The sequence below is a fragment of the Trachypithecus francoisi genome, unplaced genomic scaffold (genome assembly GCF_009764315.1).
Source record: "Trachypithecus francoisi isolate TF-2019V2 unplaced genomic scaffold, Tfra_2.0 Lachesis_group2, whole genome shotgun sequence".
Lineage (NCBI taxonomy): Eukaryota > Metazoa > Chordata > Mammalia > Primates > Cercopithecidae > Trachypithecus > Trachypithecus francoisi.
In genome coordinates this window covers 690,661-710,241 of record NW_022681465.1, presented here as the reverse complement: position 1 = coordinate 710,241, position 19,581 = coordinate 690,661, and the positions used below count along the sequence as shown (strand labels likewise).

Here is a 19,581-nt window from a genome sequence, read left to right as displayed (position 1 = left end):
CTCCCATCTCAGAGCCTGGGGTGGGGGATGTGGCCGACGAGGGGGGCGGGCAGAGAGACTTCCCAGCGCACCACGCCAGGTCTGGGCGTCCCCGGTTTCTGGTAAGTGGCCGGTCTGGCTGCGGAATGCAGGTTCCTGCTGAAGACACAGCGAGACGTGCGGCCCGGGGTCCCCTGTGCACCCATCGGCCGCCCTGTGAGGTCTGCGCAGCCCCAGGCCCTGCGTTTTTGACGGATTGGGGCGAGCGCACCCGCAGCTGCCCGGGCACCCCAGGAGCTGCGCGGACGCCGAGAGGCGCGGGGAACCGCCTGTCCCGCCGCCCCGCGCTGTGCTCCCCTCGCCCCCAGCCCCAGGGAGGCGGTCGCGCAGTCCTGGGCTCGCTCTTGCCGCGACCTCCCGGACCTCCAGGCCGCGGGCTCCGGGGCAGGGTGGGGACTGCGGAGCGCCGGGTGGGCGTGCGCGGGCGGGGCGGGCGTGCCGGGAGCTGCGGCGGTGTCTGCGCTCGCGAGTGCGCGGCGGGGGCGGGCAGGCTCCGCCCCGGGGCGGGAGGGGGCCGCGGGATTAAAGGCCACCCCGGCGGACGGGGATCGGACTGTCACAGGCACCGGCACCGGAGCGCGCCGCGTCCTCGCCGGGTCCCAGCCCCGCGCTAAGCAGGCGGCGATGTGGGGACTCGGGTCCAGGGCTCCCGGCCGGGGGCTGGCGCTGGCGCTGGCGCTGGGCGGGCTGGCGCGGGCCGGGGGCGTGGAGGTGGAGCCCGGCGACGCGCACGGCGAGAGCGGGGGCTTCCAGGTGGTCACCTTCGAGTGGGCCCACGTGCAGGATCCCTACGTCATCGCGCTCTGGATCCTCGTGGCCAGCGTGGCCAAGATCGGTAAGTGGCCCCGGGGTCTCCGGATCTGCCCACGGGGTCTGCGGCCGCCTCTGCCGGGTCTGGGGGCTTCGTTGTGGCCGCGCCCATCAGGTCGGAGCCGGGCGGCCGCGGCTCGGGAGAGTCCGGCTCTCGGGTCCAGCAGAGCGAGACTCGGGAGCGACTCTGGCCGCGCTCAGCCGCGCCTGCGGGTCCTGAGGGTCTCCCCTACCCGGCGGGGGCACAGCCTCGGAGCCCCTGGCTCCCGGGTCCCTGTGGGGTCTCCGTCCGGCCTCCGCTCCGAGCCCCGCGGACTGTAGGCTGCTCGCGCCCAGGGAGTCCCTGGGGCCGGGTTTCCTTCGGGGTACTCAGTCTTTTTAGAGAAACGTCTTTGGAGTGATGGCGCTTTTTCGTGCGTTACAAGGGCAGAAAGGAAAAGCGGTGCTACCCGCAGGAAAGCCAGCAGAATCCTCCCTACCGGCGCAGCGTTCCCATTGGCGGGCCTCCTTTTTTTTTTTTTTTTTTTTGGAAAATCCCGGTCGGTCAGATTTCTCTTCTCCTTAACTTGCGCCAATGAACCAGTAATGTGGCCACAGCAGGTAGCTCCTGGCAAGGTGACAGGAAGGTCAGCCTCCTGAGGAGTTCGTGGGGATCAGAGTTTCCTGTGTTGGCCCACAGGGGAGGGTCTCTCCAGGGGTGGCAGAGAGGTGGTCACTTGTGTAGAGAGGGGATTAGGGGACCCGAGTGGGGCCAGGAGAAGTAAGATCAGAGCAGCAGGCGCCGCTGCAGGTTTCCAGGGCGGCTTTGGACTGGGGCGGGGTGGGGAGGGGGCCGCGGTTTGGATGCTGGGGCCGAGGAGGGGCGCCCACGCAGGACAGGGGACGGACAGGCTTGAGGGAGAACAGTCGAGAGAACCTTGGCCTTGGTGGAACCTGGTACGCCCAGCAGGCTTGATTGGAGAAGGTGCCTTTTCCTTCAGTGGCGCCTGCCGCCTGCCCTATTTATGCCAGGGTCTCCCTCCCCTTCAGGCCCCTTGAGTGTTGCTTTCTGTCTCCTAAGTGCTCTTCTGAGCCCTCCCGCCCCTCCCTTCTCTGCAGCCTCCTCCCTTCTCTGCAGCCTCCTCCTCACCCAGGTGTCTTTCAGCTCCCGGACTGGGCTGCCTGCTCTCCCGGCTCACGCTGGCCTTGCGGTGCTTTCCACTGGGGGCTTGCGATGACCCACCCGCCTCGGCCTCCCAAAGTGCTGGGATGACAGGCGTGAGCCACCGCGCCCGGTCCTGAATATGTAATTTCTGTACAAGCTGGGGCCTCTCCCAGTTCAGCCCCGTGTACAGAGTCAGAATCTAGCATCTGAAGGTCCAAAGACAGCCACCAGGCACCAGCCAGCCCCATCTGGGAGCCCGCAGGGAGGGCACACTGACCGGAGCTCTGCCTGGCCTCAGAGTTTGTTATTCACCAGGAAAAGCCTTCAGGTCTCCCAGACACTTGGACTGGTTCTGGAAAGATGTCCTCGAGGGCGAGGAGGCTGCTGGCTCCAGCAGCAAGTCCCCGGGGCAGGGCGGTCCCAGAATGCATCTCCTGGGGAGCTGGCCCTTTACAAAGGCCCACCCTGATAGCACCGAGCAGCTGTCTTTGTCCGGGATTGTTGGCCCCACCTGGAAGGCAAGAGCCTTGCCCTGCGCAGCTGTGAGAGCTCATCGAAGCATCCCACCGGCGCAGACCTCTCCAGACCTGCCCTCTACACTTGCTGTCATCCCCTCAACCCACTGTCCACTCTGCAGCCCCGGCAGTGACAGCTGAGGTCTGCCCTGGGTCTGCCCTGATTGGCCCCCAGGCTGTCCCACCCTCCATCCCTCTCTGCCAGCCACACCTCTTGAACGCAGCCCCCAGCCCTCCCCGTAGGCTTCCTCCCCCAACCCCTCCCCTGTGAACTCTGGACTTCTCAGATTCCGCTGGCCCAGACCGTCCTCCTTGTGCAGCCAGCCTCAGGGGCACGACCTATGTTCCCAGAGGACCCTCACATCCAGGCCTTCACAGACGCTGGGGCCTGAGCCTGCACCACAGCGGGACTTCTCCCACTTCCCCTAGCCTCCTTCACATGCCCACAGCCCCCAGACCAGGGTCCGAACCTACTACACTGCTTGGCACATTTGGCACATTTTGCTGTTTGAAATGGTCAGGAGTTGGCCAGACTCTTTCAGTCTCAAGTTACACAAACAGAAATGTTTCTTCCGACAGAAAAGAGCTGCATTCCTGTTGCTTTTCCAGACATTTGCTGAATTTCTCACATGTCCTAAGTGTTTCTAACTCACAGCCCCAGCCTTCTTCAAGCCATTTGTAACCTGGTTGGGGAAATAAGAGTCCCGGGATCCTGAAACCCACAGCAATGTTGATCCCAGGAGGCTTCTACTCCAGGCAGCTTGGGACAGAGGATGGCTAGCGGGCCAGAGCTGCCCCAAGCGAACGCTGGGGCTGGGGCCTCAGCAGGTGGCCCAGGTGCCTGGGCAAGGAACCAGTGCTGCTGTTGGCCCACCAGCCTCAGGCTGCGTGTCTGGGCTCCGGCAGGGGCTCCCCGCAAGTCCTCTATTTGTGTGCACTGGGGGTTCCCCTGCCTGTTACAGCATCTTTTTAAAATGCAGACGGGGGAGGCAGGGAGCCAGTCCACAGCACAGACCTCCTGGACTGAGAGGATGAGGAAGTCTTTAGCAGTGGAGGCGGCAGGGACTAGTGTCTGCCTCAGGCAGGGTGAGGGGCCTTCCTCCTATGCCCCTTGGGGGCCCCCAGCCTGTAGCCCCCCACACCAGGGTCACCCTAGGCCTGAGGTGCCCACCAGAATCCCCGCCTCACCCTGCACCATCCACGTTGGGGACCCTGGGCCAGGCTTTCCTTCCTTCCTGGGCTTCCTCTGGGGGCTGAGGCTGCACCTTGCAGAGACCGTCAGACCTGGCAGCACTGGGTGGGGGCCCTGGGGTGGGATTCAGGCAGCAGCAGGTGTCAGGACTGCCAGGAATGGGCCCCTGGAAGGAGAGGGAGATGGGGGTGTCAGAAGCCAGAGGGGAGGCCCAAGGAGGGTCCCTGGGGAAGCAAAGGGAGGCCCGAGCAACTCAGCTGCAGGCCTTGGAGGACTTTGGTCCCCGCCCAGTGTCGTGGTGAGGAGTGGATGTGGTCAGATCTGGGTTCTCAGACGACTGGCCATGGGGCAGAGAATGGCACTGGGGGATTCTGGGAAGACAGTGGGGAGCTTCCCTTGGACAGCAGGGCGGTGGACAGCAGGGCGGTGGACAGCAGGGGTGGGGATGTCACAGGGTCATCAGTGACACAGCAGGGGCCAGATCTCCTGGTTCCATCCTGTTCTCAACCCTTGGGGGGACTCTCCTGCACTGACCTCGCCTCACAGCTCTGAGCCACACACGAGCAACGGGACCCGACGAAAAGGGAATTGGGGGAGTTAAATTTTGAGATGTTGGAGACTGGGGAGGGGCTGGGGCCGGGAGTGGATTCTAGGCCCAGCTGCGTCTATTTGTCCCCAAGTGTTCGGCCGTGGGGACCCCTTGGGTTGTGGACGCACAGGAGGTGTGGGAGCCGACATCTCATGGGACCCAAACTCCAGAGCTGGGCAGCGCTGGCTCAGGGAGGTGGCGCCTCGAGGGGGTAGGACCTGAGCAGCGGCGGTGATGGCCCACGGGGAAACCAGGACAGTGGGGCTGGGTGGGGGCGGGCGGGTGGGACAGGCTCTGGAAGAGGAGCTCGTGTTGCTGAGGGGGTTTGAGGGGGGAGGCCCAGGCTGCCCCACATCTTGATGAGCCCTGGCTGGAAGGGCAGGTGGGAGCGAGACGGGTATCTGGAGTCTGCAGTGCCTCGCACAACCATAGGAGAGTTGGGAGGACATTGGGGCGCAGGGTCGGAAGAGCAGCCTCCCCATCCCTGAGCGGTGCAGCCGCCCTGTGGGAGTGTGTGGGAATGCTTTTCCGCAGGAGCTTCAGCCTTGGGGTTGCAGCAGCTCCTCCTTAACTGGACAGGGCTCAAGACCCAGATCCCTGAGCGCCAGATTCCCTGCTCTGGGTCCCAAATCTGAGGCACCAGGTGCCTCCTTGCTGTCTGAGTGGGGCGCAGGAGGTCGCCCTAACCCGGCACTCGATCCCGGACCCCCGCTGTCTAACCCAGGGTGTCCCAGGGAGCCTCTGCCACTGGGGGTGTGATACTGCCTAGACCACCTGCCTAAGCTGTGGATTTCTCCAAGATGCAGCCCTCCACCAGGCACTCAGTGCCCAGGCTGTGAGGGCAGCTGTGGGGTCATCTTCACCTCCTGGGGTGGATGGTTTTATTGCACGTGCTCTGGTCCTGGAGGCAGGAATCCCTCAATGCGCACAGCGCCTACCCCCCGCCATATCTGCTACCCACTCCAGCTGAACTGCCCTTAGATTCTCCTTGAAGAAGCATAGGAAAGGAGGGTCTGGGGACAAGGACGGCCTAGAAGGCCAGGGTGGACAGCAGAGTCCCCAGGGGACCCAGCCCTCCCAGGAGAGGACCAGTGAGAGGGCCCCGTGGATCCCAGTCCTGGCAGGAGATGTGCACTCAGTGGGTTTGGAGTCAGGAGCCCTCACAGGAGGCCTGGAAGCAAGGACTCTCCCGGGAGTCTCCACAGGGGAGGGTCTGGCCCTGAAGGGGTGAAGTCTCATTTTCCAGGAGCTGCCCACAGGAGAATCAGCTGTAGGCTGTAAAACGACCCATGGCATTTGGAGCTAAGGTGTCACCCAGGAGAATCCTGAGGAAAGGGGCAAAGGTTGGGAAGTGCTGATAGCATCTGGGGCAGGGAAGGAACCACCAGGGCTCCCTGTGGGTACCTGGCAGCTCTGCCAGAGGCCCAGAGAGAGAGAGGGATGGTGAGTCACTCTTGGCCGCCAGCCCCCCCAACCCCCTCCCTGCCACCCCGGGAGCTCCCCGCCTCTGGGCGTGTGTGGCGCTCCCTGTGACCACACAGGCTTGTTAAGATGCCTGTCTGAGCCCAAGCTCCAGCACCTAACCAGTCTCATGTCTACTGCAGGAATGGCTGAACTCTCCCAGCGTGGCCACCCCTACTGCCGGCTTCTCCAGGAGTCAGGGGCTGCACTGGGGCATGCTTAGAGTTGGGGTTCCCATCCTGCACATCATCTGCCCAACGTCTGGGCCGAGTCCCACACGCAGGAGTCTCAGTGCACGATGAAGCTGCCAAGGCTCTCCCCATCCACCCTTGAGACAAGAGTCTCGGGATACCAGGTGTCAGGGTGCCAGGTGTTGGGGTGCCAGGTTTCTGGGTACCAGGTGTTAGGGTACCAGGTCTCAGGGTGCCAGGTCTTGGTGCCAGGTCTCAGGGTGCCAGGTCATGAAGTGCCATCTCTCAGGGTGCTAGATCTTGGGGTACCAGGTCTCAGGGTGCCAGGTCCTGGGGTGCCAGACTCCACCCTCCCCCAAGTCATGCTCTCACCCCAGCTTCATCCCTTCATACTCAGCATCTCTCCTGCCCCTCCTTTCCTGAGCTCAGAGCCTTCCTCCTCCCAGTTCCTGAGGGCACCTCCTCCTCCAAGGTTTTTGGCTCAACCAAGTTGGTGCCACAAGGGCGGGGATTGTCTGTCTTATTCCTCCTGTGTCCCCAGTGCCTGTCCCCAGCAGGGCCCTGCAGATCTCAGCACGTGAATGGACACCTGGATGGATGGATGACTGAATAGATAGATGGATGGATGGGTGGATTGATGGATGGATGAATGGATGAGTAAATGGATGCAAGGGTGGATGAGTGAATGGATGGATGGGTGGATGGATGGATGGATGGATGAATGGCTATCTGAATGAGTGAATGCGTGGATTGATGGATGGATGAATGGATGAGTAAATGGATGCAAGGGTGGATGAGTGAATGGATGGATGGGTGGATGGATGGATGGATGGATGGATGAATGGCTATCTGAATGAGTGAATGCGTGGATTGATGGATGGATGAATGGATGAGTAAATGGATGCAAGGGTGGATGAGTGAATGGATGGATGGGTGAATGGATGGATGGATGGTTTGGGTGAATGGATGAGTGAATGGATGGGTGGATGGGTGGATGATGGGTGGATGTATGGATGGATGAGTGAGTGGATGGATGGGTGGATGGATGGATGAATGGATAGACAGATGAATGAATGGATATATGGATGAGTGAATGGATGGATGGATGAGTGGACTGAAGGATGGATGGATGAGTGAACTGATGGATGGATGAGTGAATGAATGGATATATGGATGAGTGGATTGATGGATGGATGGGTGGATGAGTGAATGGATGGATGGGTGGATGGATGGCTTGGATGAATGGATGAGTGAATGGATGGATGGGTGGATGAGTGAATGGATGGATGGCTTGGATGAATGGATGAGTGAATGGATGGATGGGTGGATGGGTGGATTGATGGGTGGATGGATAGACAGATGAATGAATGGATGGATGGATGAGTGAATGGATGGATGGATGAGTGGACTGAAGGATGGATGGATGAGTGAATGAATGGATATATGGATGAGTGGATTGATGGATGGATGGGTGGATGAGTGGATTGATGGATGGATGGATGGATGGATGAGTGAATGGATGGTGGATGAATGAGTGGATTGATGGCTGGATGAGTGAGTGGATGGGTGAATAGATGAGTAAATGGATGGATGGGCAGATGGATGGGTAGATGTGTGGCAGGATAGATGGATGGATGGATGGATGGATGGATGAGTGGATGGATGGATGAGTGGATGGATGGATGCACCCACAGGTGGGTGAAGGAGGAATGAACGAATGAGTAGATGGACAAATGGATGGATGAATGCACGCATGGGAGAGTAAAGGAGTGGAGGGATAAACATTGGCTTACCATGTGTAAGCTTCATCCAAAACCATCTGACACTGGGCCCAGGAAGAGGCTGTCTCAGCTCCTTGGCTAAACTATTTCCTTAAATTGCCACAGCGCCTCCAGTGAGCAGCACACCTACTTCCAGATGACAATGGCTTCAGAGGCGCCGCCTGCCAAGGAGTGGCAGACTTAACCTGCAAAGTGGGATCATTGACAAGCAATTGCGGCACTGGCTCAGAGTACTCTGGCAGATCTGGGCTCAGCGTGGTGAGCACCATCTGCCCCACACAGAGCTTTCCCAGGAGTGGGTCATGTGCCATCCCTGTGGGTTGGGGGAAGCATGTTCAGGGAAGGAATAGCCAGAGTCAAGTGCCTGAGGCAAAAAGTGTGGATGAGGGTCAGGGGGAGTGTGTGTGTGAGGGCTGGCGGGGCGGGGTGTGTGTGTGTGAGTGGCAGGGGGAGTGTGTGTGTGGGCAGGGGGAAGTTGTGTGTGTGTGAGTGGCAGGGGGAGTGTGTGTGTGTGTGAGGGGCAGGGGGAGTGTGTGTGGGTGTGTGAGTGGCAGGGGGAGTGTGTGGGTGTGTGAGGGTCAGGGGGAGTGTGTGTGTGAGGGCCGGGGGGGCGGGGTGTGGGTGTGTGAGTGGCAGGGGGAGTGTGTGTGGTGTGTGAGGGGCAGGGGTTGTGCATGGGTGTGTGAGGGGCAGGGGGAGTGTGTGTGTGTGTGTGAGGGGCAGGGGGAGTGTGTGTGTGTGTGAGGGGCAGGGGGAGTGTGTGTGTGTGTGAGGGGCAGGGGGAGTGTGTGTGTGTGTGAGGGGCAGGGGGAGTGTGTGTGTGTGTGAGGGGCAGGGGGAGTGTGTATGGGTGTGAGGGGCAGGGGGAAGTTGTGTGTGTGAGGGGCAGGGGGAGTGTGTGGGTGTGTGAGTGACGGGGGAGTGTGTGTGTGAGGGGCAGGGGGAGTGTGTGTGGGTGTTTGAGGGCAGGCAGTAATGTGTGGGTGTGTGAGTGGCAGGGGGAGTGTGTGTGTGAGGGGCAGGGGGAGTGTGTGTGGGTGTGTGAGGGCAGGCAGTAATGTGTGGGTGTGTGAGTGGCAGGGGGAGTGTGTGTGGGTGTGTGAGGGGCAGGCAGTAATGTGTGGGTGTGTGAGGAGCAGCAGGGGGTGTGTGTGTCTAGGGAGCAGGGGAACCCCTGGAGGAGACGCAGAAGGTGGTCCTTGCACTCTGGCCATGTGATGCCCATGTTCAGAGCTGGGGTGAGCTCTGGGTGGTTCCCTCACGTTGGCGAGTGCCTTTACCAGCCTGAGCTCTGGGCTCCCTGCTCTGTCCGATTGCCGGCCTTTCCTCGGGGCTGGCTGTGTGTCAAGTCCATTTCCAAAGCCTCTTCTTGTCAGTCTAGGAAGAATTGAGATGGAGCCTGGGGCCGTGCCCAGGTGGAGAGCAGCCGGGGTGCCCAAGGGGTTCCCATGTGTGTGCACTGTCCACAGGGGCCTGAAAGGAAGGAGGGAGGGGCGGGCAGAGCAGGAGGGGCTGTAGTAGCTGCCCTGGGCAGCGGGAATTCCAGAAACGGGAGGGGCACATCCTGGGAGTGGGCCTGGCCATTGGTGCTGCTGTGCTGGGGACGATGGTTAGGGCTGTGACCGAGACTCGAGGTTGATGGCATGGACTCTGGGGTGGGGGGTGGGGGGCCGAGAAATCTCCCCATGTCTCCTCATGGAAGGCTCGGTGACCCGTGCCAAGATCCTGGTCCCTGGAGGGCGGCCTTTGAGTGCGTCCCTGAGGGCTTTGTGCTGGGCCATCCCAGCCGGGCCCCCCTATCTGGTTCTGGGAGCCAGCCCTGGGCAGGGACAAAGCCAGGGTCCCCTTCTGGACTGTGCAGGGCTAGGGCAGAGGGAAGGAGCTGGGCCCGGGGGCGCCGGCAGCTTCCTCCTTGGATCAGGGAACTTCCAAGTTCATCGCCTGCTGAGTTGCCATGCCAAAGTCCAAGGGTGTGAGCTCTTTGTTGGGAAAGGATTTCTTGCAAGTCTGAATGGGAAAGTTGAAAACACCTGTTTCTAAGAGCTTGGGGGTGATACAAAGTGCGGAAGAACAGCAGCTCCGGGGGGCTCTGTCCTCAGATTCAGCCCCAGATGTTTGGTGCAGAGGACACGGGGCTGACTGGACAGTGAAGACAGATTCCCCTTAGAACCCGGTCCTCAGCAGGCCCTCCGTGGGCCGTAGCACTCCTTCCCCACCTACCTACCGGCTGTGGGACCCACTTGGCAGGGCTGCCCGAGGGACCACAGTGAGCAAAGCCCCCGACAGGCAAGACCCGATGGGCCTCAGGGGGGCAGGGTGGGCCCCAGGAATGGTGGAGCCAGTGGCTGCTGGTCTTGGGTGACTGCGGAGCTGGGGAGGGAGTGCTCAGGCCGGAGGCTGGGCCTCAGAGCCCCCCGAGGGACAGAGCCCCTAGACTGACAGCCCTGGCAGCACAGAGCCTGGGAGACCGCAGGTCAGGGAGGAAGAGGGAGTGTGTGTAAAGCGTCTGGGAACCGGAACCGGGACTGCCTGAGCACGCCTCCCGGAGGGTTTGCCCATGTAAGCGCCACTTCCAGGTTTCTGTCTTAATCCTGGTTTTCTCAAGATCTGAAGGTTAATTTTAGGATTAGTTAGAGCCAACTGTGATTAGGGAAGTAACTTCTTCCCAGAAAGCAGGGTGCCCTCCTGAGCCGGGGCTGGGGCCTTGCCAGGCGCCATTGTCTCTGCTTCTCTGGGTTTTGCCCACCGCCCACACCCAGCACAGAGCGGGGGAGTCTCTTCAGGCGGAACTGGCTGGGGTTGGTTGAGCGCTGCTCCCAGGAGAAGCTCCAGTGGCTGTGTGTGGCCCGGCTGTCTTTGGAGGGAGAGGAGCCCTCGGGCGCAGCCCTGTTGCCAGAGGTGCTGAGAAATGGGAGAGCTGCGTTCAGCCTAAATCCGCAACACAAGGGCTGGCTGTGGGAAGTTAAAGCTTTCTGAGAAGGAACTGCCAGGAACTAGGAACTAGTTCCTCCTTACTGTGTACCAACATCACAGCGGGAGAAGGCGAGGGGGGCCCGGGGCTGCTGTCTGCCCACCAGAGCTGTCCCTGGGCCCCTGAGGAGCACGTCTGTTGCATGGAGGCGGCATGTGTGTGCTGGGAAGTCAGACGTGGCCGTCTCAGCATCCACTGTGTCTCAGGAACCCCGTGGTCAGGACCCACCCAACTGCCCATGGGGCTGACGCATTCTCTGCCCCACACACCCTGGTGGCATAGACCCTGGGCATCACTCGTGCGTCTGGCGCTCTCCTCCCATCCAACTCCGCATCCTCAGAGGGGCCACGTGCTTTTAGGGGGCACTTGGGCTCTGTTAGAGCAGGGGCTGGGGGCTCCCGTGTGTGACGGCCCATCTAGCACCTGCATCCCGGCACAGCAGCTGTGCCATGCACCAGCCTTCCTCCCAGCCTTTCTCCTCCTCAAAAAGCATCAACAAAATGGAGCTCCCAGATACTGCCCGAGGTAAATGTTGCCAATAAAAACCCCGAAGGGGCTGCCGCATCCCGGCTGTAACCAGCGCCACTGTCATGTTCCAGCAGCATCCCTGGTTTTGTGGTTTGCTGGAGTCGCAGCAGCTGGGTCTCAGTGGTCCCAGCCCACACCACGCAGCCCACAGTAGGTGCACACCCCCCTCCCTCACCCTCCTGGTGTCCAGGTTCCCAAGTCTCAGTGTCGCTGCAGGAGGCAATTCTCCAGCCTCAGTTTCTGCTATCTTGGGTTTTGCTGCAGTGGGAACCTCTGTGACCGCCTTTCTCCCTTTTATCTTCCAGTGAAAAGTGGGACTGGTATTTGCTCTGATCTTGGTGACGTCGGACAGTAGTGTCGGCACCGTGGAGTCAGAATTGATAGGTGGGTCGGGAGGAGACTGGTCACCGGGCCTCTGCACGCCTGGCCCTTCCTCCAGGGGCGCCTTGGCCTGGGCTCCGCCTGCTCACCGCACACACTTTCTGCCTGGAATGCTGTCCTCGTCCCCTCAGCCTGGCCTTCTCCAGCCCATCCCAAAAGGAGTGCCCCCCACAGCTTCGGGGACGCCCTTTCTTAGAAAATAAATGGACTTAAATTTCTTAGTAAAGTTGTGGATTTACAGAATATTGAGCTGATAGTATAACATTCCCTCTAGCCACACCCCAGCCCTTCCCTCCCCCAGTCCCCCGTGCTGTTAACAGGCGGCATTGGTGTGATACCTTTGTCATGATGCAGCCACTCTTGATCATTATTATTAATTGAGGTCCACAGTTTACATTAGGGCTCATTCTTGGTGTTGCACTTCTGTGGGTTTGGACACGGGTACAATGACATGGATCCAGCATTACAGTCTCATCCAGAGCACTTCACAGCCCTAAAAATCCGCTGTGCTCTGCCTGTTCATCCCTCTCTCCCCCTAACCCGTGGCAACCACTGTCTCCATAGTTGTGCCTTTTCCAGAATGTCATGTAGTTGGAAATCTATAGCGTGCAGCCTTCTCAAAGCGGCATCTTTTACTTATTCATTGCATCTGTGTTTCCTCCGTATCTGTTCATGGCTTGACAGCTCATTTCTTCTTAGCACTGAATGAGATTCCACTGTCTGGATCCATCCATCCACTGAAGGACATCTCAGTTGCTTCCAGGGTTTTTTGGTGATTATGAATAAAGCTGCTATAAACCTCCATGTGCAGGCTCTTGTGTGGACGGAGGATTTCAATCCTGTGGGCCTGACCGTTGGGTTGTGTGGTCGTGGCCTGCTTAGGTTTGTAGGAAACTGCCATGCTGTCTTCCAAGTGGCTGCACCACCCTGTGCCCCCGGCAGTGCTGAGGGCGCACTCCTGTGACCCCACATCCTCGCCGGCCTTCGGTGCTATCCGTGTCCTGGGTTCCAGCCACGCTACCGGGAGCATGATGGTGCCTCTGTGTGTTTTAATTTGCAGCTCCACCATGACACAGGCTGCCGTGCGTATTTCAGGGGCTTATCTGCCATCTGCCTGTCTTTGGTGAGGGGTCGGCCCGGATGTTTGGCTCATTTATCAGTAGGTTGTTTATTTTTCCTATTGAGTTTTTAGAGTCCTCTGTGTGTTTTGAATTATGAACTCTTCAGGAGATATGTGTTTTGCAGATGTCTTCTTTTGCAGAGAAAACGTTTTTAATTTTAATAAAGTCCAACTTATCAATTTTTTCTTTTATCGCTCATGCTTTTAGTGTTGATTGAAAAATTCATCACCAAACCCAAGGTTATGTAGCTTTTCTTCCATGCTCTCTTCTAGAAACTTTATAGTTCTGTGTTTTACATTTAGGTCTTTTGTCCACTTAAATGCCAGCCTTGCCATCCGAGAATAGTCAGACACTCTTGCCCCTGCCCAGCAAGGCCAATGGGACCACAGTGCTCTCCTTGTGGCTCACAGTTTTGCTGGTGCGTGTTGGATATTTTAGGATCTCACATGTGGATGGGCAGGTATCTGACCCCTTATTATGAGGCTGGAGGGAATCGTGATGGGAGGTTACAAGAATGCAGGGTGGAACCTGCAGAGACAGGAAGAAGGGCTGAGGCCAGGGGAGACACGGGAAGACCTGGTGGGACAGCAGGTGTCCAGGCACAGCTTTGAGACAGTGTGAGCCATGGGAGGTCTCGGAGCACAGCAGTGCCCAGAGAAAGCTGCGTGTGCTGCTGGCGCGTCTTCCCACCCACCCCTGCACCCAGCAGCCCTGGCCTTTCCCACGGCTCCTTCACCTCCATTTCCCTTGCCTTCCCCCCGTAGGATTCCCCAGGCAGCTGAACCCATTGACTCACAGAAGATGGTACCCACGGAAGCCTGCCTGGGCCTTTCAGGCTGAGTCTGTTCAGCCCGTGGGTAGCGGGCCCTCAGCAAATACCTGAAAATGCACTGGGCATGTTCGCCTGCCAGGCAGAGAGCTCATGCATCCATGGGCCTCATCTTTTCCTCGGTTAGCTTTGTCAGATGAAAAATCAAGTGGTTCTAGGGTTCACTCGAGAAAACAGCAGTCTATGCCCACCTTGTCCCCTGGGCCCTGCTCCCCCGCGGTCACCACAGTAAAGCCCAATGAGGTCTCCACCCTGGGCTTGGAGACAGCCTGACTGCGCCGGCCCCTGTCTCCAGGCCGGACCGAGCGTGGTGCCGGCTCTCGGGGTGTGTCCCGCGGGTTCCGGCCTTTCCACCGGCGCTTCCGTCCCACACAAACACCTTAGAGCTCAGTGGCAGTGTACGGCCACGTTTGCTTTCCCACACAGCATCTGGCTGTGCCTGGAGGGAACAGTGGTCTCTGTCGCTGCTCTTGGCAGCCTTCTCTGAGCTTCCGGCAAGTGGCTCTGCTCCCAGCAAGCTGCTCTGCGAGGGGCCCAAGCACCTGGGGATCCGCCTGCTTCCAATGCCCCCAGGCCTCCAGCAGCTCCCCCTGTCCAGCCCAGCACCTGTCTCCCCGACACACTCTCCTGCACATCGCCGGAGCCCCTCTTCTCCTGAAGCCTCCCCCATCCCTGCTCAGGCCCTGGGAAGCCAGCTGAGTGCTGTGTGGCTGAGCGCTGACTGTAGGAGGGCAACGCCGGCCGCCCCCACGGCCCCTCTGAGATGCCTTTGCCTTGCTTGATTCACGCCGAGGGAACTGGTTTCCCTTCCAAATCATCAGGCCCTGCGCCAGCTTCTTCTGGCGTCCATGGGAGACTCGGAGGCCTTCTTCGTTCCTGCTGCTTTGCAGGGGGCCTCCTCCCCCTCCCCGCACCCCATTCTCCTCTCACTCCCTGACGTGCTTTGGGGTACAGCTAACTTCACCTGCTGTGCCAGGTCTCTGGCGGGCCACCGGGTCTGGAAACTCAAGCTTGGTTCTGGGAATGGCTGTGGCGGTGCCTGTCCATAGTTCTCCATCTTCTGCCCATGCCTGAGTTCCAGGGTTCCACATTCAGCCCACATGTGTCCAGTCTACTCTGCCCTCAAGCCCTTCCTTCCTCTCTCCCTCCCTTCCTCCCTTCCTTCCTTATTTCCCTCCTTCCCTCCTTCCCTCCATCTAGCTCTGTTGCCCAGGCTGCAGTGCGGTGGCATGCACTCGGCTCACTGCAACCTCCACCTCTTGGCTTCAAGCGATTCTTATGCCTCAGCCTCCTGAGTAGCTGGGATTACAGGCATGCACCACCGTACCCAGCTAATTTTTGTAATTTACTTTAGTAGAGACAGAGTTTCACCATGCTGCCCAGGCTGGTCTTTAACTCCTGGCCTCAAGTGATCCACCCCACCATTAGCCCCCGCAAAGTGCTGGGATTACAGGTGTGAGCCACCATGCCTGGACCTACATTTTCTTTATGTGTCTTTTTTCTCTATCTTTGGAGATAATTTTTTTTTTTTTTCTTGAGACAGGATCTGGCTCTGTCACCCAGGTTGGAATGCAGTGGTGTGATCTCAGCTCATAGCAGCCTCCACGTCCCAGGCTCAAGTGATCCTCCTGCCTCAGCCTCCCAAGTAGCTGGGACCACAGGCGTGCACCACCATGCCTGGCTAGTTTTTGTATTTTGTAGAGATGGGGTCTCACGACGTTGCCTGGGTTGGTCTCGAACTACTGGGGTCAAATGATTCTCCCGCCTCTGCCTCTCAAAGTGCTGGGATCGCAGGTGTGAGCCACCACGTCTGGCCTGAGAGAAATTCTTAACCTCCTCTTTCAACTCAAACTCTGTTGAGTTTTAAACTTAGCTGTCATGTTTGACTCCCGGGAGGTCTTCCTCTCTAATGGCCTTGCCCGTTACGGTGTCGGGGCGACGGTGATGCTGAAGCCTGTGTCTCCCTGCGGCGCCTCCATCCCCGGGCGCGCTCTCGGCTGCTTGTGATTCCATAGCTGGGCTCCGAGGCTGAGCACCCCTCACCCCTTCCCCTGGCTCCATCGGTGTGAGGGGCGGGCGCCAAGAAGCTGAACGGGAACTGCAGCCACACAGGTGTGGGCGGGGATTCAGGTGTCTGTGGGGCAGGGATTCGGGTGTCTCTTTGTAGGGGACTCGGGTGTCTGCGGGGCGGGGACTCGGGTGTCTGCGGGGCGGGGACTCGGGTGTCTGGGGTGTGGACTCGGGTGTCTGCGGGGCGGGGACTCGGGTGTCTGAGGTGAGGACTCAGGTGTCTGCGGGGGGGGGACTCGGGTGTCTGGGGCGGGGACTGGGTGTCTGAGGTAAGGACTCAGGTGTCTGGGGCGGGGACTCGGGTGTCTGCACGGCGGGGATTCGGGTGTCTGGGGCGTGGACTCGGGTGTCTGAGGTGAGGACTCAGGTGTCTGGGGCGGGGACTCGGGTGTCTGGGGCGGGGACTCGGGTGTCTGAGGTAAGGACTCAGGTGTCTGCGGGGCGGGGACTCAGGTGTCTGCGGGGCGGGGACTCGGGTGTCTGCGGGGCGGGGACTCGGGTGTCTGCGGGGCGGGGACTCGGGTGTCTGGGGTGTGGACTCGGGTGTCTGCGGGGCGGGGACTCGGGTGTCTGAGGTGAGGACTCAGGTGTCTGGGGGGGACTCGGGTGTCTGGGGCGGGGACTCGGGTGTCTGAGGTAAGGACTCAGGTGTCTGCGGGGCGGGGACTCAGATGTCTGCGGGGCGGGGACTCGGGTGTCTGGGGCGTGGACTCGGGTGTCTGCGGGGCGGGGACTCGGGTGTCTGGGGCGTGGACTCGGGTGTCTGTGGGGCGGGGACTCGGGTGTCTGAGGTGAGGACTCGGGTGTCTGTGGGGTGCGGACTCGGGTGTCTGTGAGGCGGGGACTCGGGTGTTGGGGTTGAGGATGGGATGCCAGTGTCTTTGGATCCCCCGGGATGAGTGCAGTGGCTCAACCTGTCATCCCAGCACTTTGGGAAGCCCAGGCTGGAGGATCACATGAGTCTGGGGCGTGGACTCGGGTGTCTGCGGGGCGGGGACTCGGGTGTCTGCACGGCGGGGATTCGGGTGTCTGGGGCGGGGACTTGGGTGTCTGTGGGGCGGGGACTCAGGTGTCTGGGGCGGGGACTCGGGTGTCTGAGATGAGGACTCGGGTGTCTGTGGGGCGGGGACTTGGGTGTCTGTGAGGCGGGGACTCGGGTGTTGGGGTTGAGGATGGGATGCCAGTGTCTTTGGATCCCCCGGGATGAGTGCAGTGGCTCAACCTGTCATCCCAGCACTTTGGGAAGCCCAGGCTGGAGGATCACATGAGCCCAGGAGTTTGAGACCAGCCTGGGCAACATGGTGAAACCCCATCTCTATGAAAAATACAAAAATTAGCCAGGCCTGGTGGTGCTTGCCTGTGGTCCCCGCCACTAGGGAGGCTGAGGTAGGAGGATCACTTGAACTTGGGACGTGGAGGCTGCATACCTGCACTCCAGCCTGGGCAATAGAGCCAGACATTATTTAAAAAAAAAAAAAAAAAAGAGAAGCAGCTGGATCCCTCCTTCTGACCTGACCCGAAAACTTAAAAACAAGGATAATAAGTAACACGTCTTATCTTTCGTTTTCCTCGGGTTTGAGAACAAAGTCAACCCACTCTGTCTGTGAAGGAGTCTGATTTTCAATCTTTACAACTGCCCAGAAAAGTCAAGATTATTACCTTCCACGAGGAAACCAGATCTGCACGGGTTAAAACAGCCTGTTGGGAAGTGGCCAGACAGGTCCCTGGTAGCAGCGCCCGGAGGGTGGGGAACCCCCGGGGTCTGGCTCTGGTTTGCGGCCATCCTGGCTCTGGAGTGGTGCCTCACTTGGTGGGGCGGCCCCACAGGACAGGGAGCATTGTGGGGGCCCTCGGGAGGACCCCGGGCCCTCCTGCATTTGGGGCAAATGATGGAGACACAGGGCACACCTCACGTAAGCATGTGCCCCGTGCGGGCTGCCCTGGCCATGCTGCATGCCCCAGCACCTTTCTGCAGCTCGGTCCCGCACGTCTCCAGCCCCCATCCCGGGCCCCTGGGCTCTGCGTGCCTTTCGCGTGTCTTTCCACCTTTGTCCTCTGCAGGCGGCATCAGTGTCAAGAATCAGTCCTCCCAACCACCCCCTGCTCCTGCGTCCACGCGACGCTCGTGACAAAGTCCTGGCTTCGCCAGCAGGATAGTGGTGGATAGAGGAGGATGGCTCCCTGATAGTGGTGGCGTCCATGGCCACGTGAGCAGTGAGCAGGCTTGGAACCTGCCCACACAGTCGACCTGCACAAAAGAATTCCCCAGAGAGCACAGCCTCGCTGGAGTTCCTCTCCCGAGGGATAAAGGTCAGCAAGACCCGAACTTGCTCCCCTGCAGGGCATTTGCAAACTCCTCGCAGCCTTTCAGAGCCTCCACTTGCACCCCAACCCCGCCCCAAAGTGAGGAGGCCTCATGCCTTTGCCTCAGTGGTTCACATTCATTTCATCTCCATGGTAGTCACTCCACCCCCCATAATGGTCACTCTCTTCCCCCCACCATGGTCACTCCCCACCCCCTCCGTCACTCTCCCCTCCATGGTCACTCCCCACACCCCCCACAGTCACTATCCCCCCATGGTCACTCCCCACACCCCCCACAGCTGAGGGTTTGTCTGCTGTCCCCACCCCGAGCCCCTGGGCTCACTCAGGGGTGATAGGAGGAGCCAGTGGGGCCGTGAGCCTGGGGAGCCTGAGATCTGAGATCTGTCCTCTGTCACCAGACACACCAGAGGAGGCCCACGGCGTTCTCTCCTGAGGGCCAAATCCCATGGCCCCTGCAGCGGCTCAAGGTTCAGCCAGTCCTGGACCCTGCATGTCTACCGCCCTGGGCCCTCGCTGCAGCCCCGGGGGGCTATTTCCTCACTTTACAGAGGGGAGTCTGAAGCGAGGAGGGAGGTCGCACCTCCTGGGTGGGTCACAGGACGCAGGGGCTGCAAGAACATGGGGAGACCGTGCCCCTTGGGTTCCCGGGGGCTGCAAGAACATGGGGAGATGCGTGCCCCTTGGGTTCCCGGGGGCTGCAAGAACATGGGGAGACGCGTGCCCCTTGGGTTCCCGGGGTTCAGAGCTGGAGGAAGCCCTGCAGCGATGGCTTCTGGCACCTTCCCTCCCCAGGCGCCTCACATGGGACACTGTCTCGCTTGCTGGAAGCTTCCACAGAAGCTTGTTCCCTTCCCTTGTTTAGTTGTTGATAAACCAAAGGCAAAAACACAGGGAGTGCTAAACTTCCGTGATTGATCAAGAGGGTTTTTCATAATTTCTACTTTGAAATGAATGATTTTACAGGGTAAGAGAGAAGAGAGGGTGAAGTGTGAGGAAGGTGGGGGTGGGTGGGAGCCTGAGAATCCAGGCACCAGGTGAAGATGGGAGCCCCCCAAGAGCTCTGGGGGCCCAGGCGTCTGTCCGGAGACCCCAGCCTCGCGCAGACGATTCGCCGATTCAGGAGAAACCACTGCTGTGGATGAGATTTCCAGTGGACACGTCTTCTTTTCTTGCCCATTTCATGGAACAAGAAGAAAGTTCTTTATTAGTAACTCACACATACATTATACACATTGCAAGATTCTCTGCTTGCTTTTGATTTTCAGCAGTTTGACTATGACGTGCCCATAGATACGATTTTCCCCGTATTTGCATTGCTTGGGGTTTGCAAAATTCCTCAAACCTATAAATGTGTGTCTTTCAACAAACTGGGGACATTTTCTACCATTCGTTCTTCAAGGTTTCCCTGCTCCATTCTCCCTTCTTTCCAGAGCTCTAGCTACACATACATTAGACCTTTTTCTGGGCGGGGATGGGACCTCGCTCTGTCTGTCACCCAGACTGGAGTGCGGCCTCGACCCCCCAGGCTCAATGGATCCTCTGGCCTCAGCCCCCTGAGTAGCTGGGACTATGGGCACAAACCACCAGGCTTAGCTAATTTTTAAATTTTTTTTGTTGAGACGGGGTTTTGCTAT

The 19,581-nt window shown here is 59.5% G+C and overlaps 1 protein-coding gene across 2 annotated transcripts in view; it reads left to right on the top strand.

The window, feature by feature from the left end:
- The first annotated feature begins 611 nt into the window (after positions 1-611).
- The window catches only part of SLC9A3 (solute carrier family 9 member A3), a 40,542-nt gene continuing 21,572 nt past the window's right edge, over positions 612-19,581 (top strand). For both annotated transcript variants that reach the window (XM_033178654.1, XM_033178655.1), the window contains exon 1: positions 612-874. In XM_033178654.1, the coding sequence (XP_033034545.1) occupies positions 664-874 (211 nt within the window). In that variant the 5' untranslated portion in view covers positions 612-663. The remainder of the gene's footprint in view (positions 875-19,581) is intronic.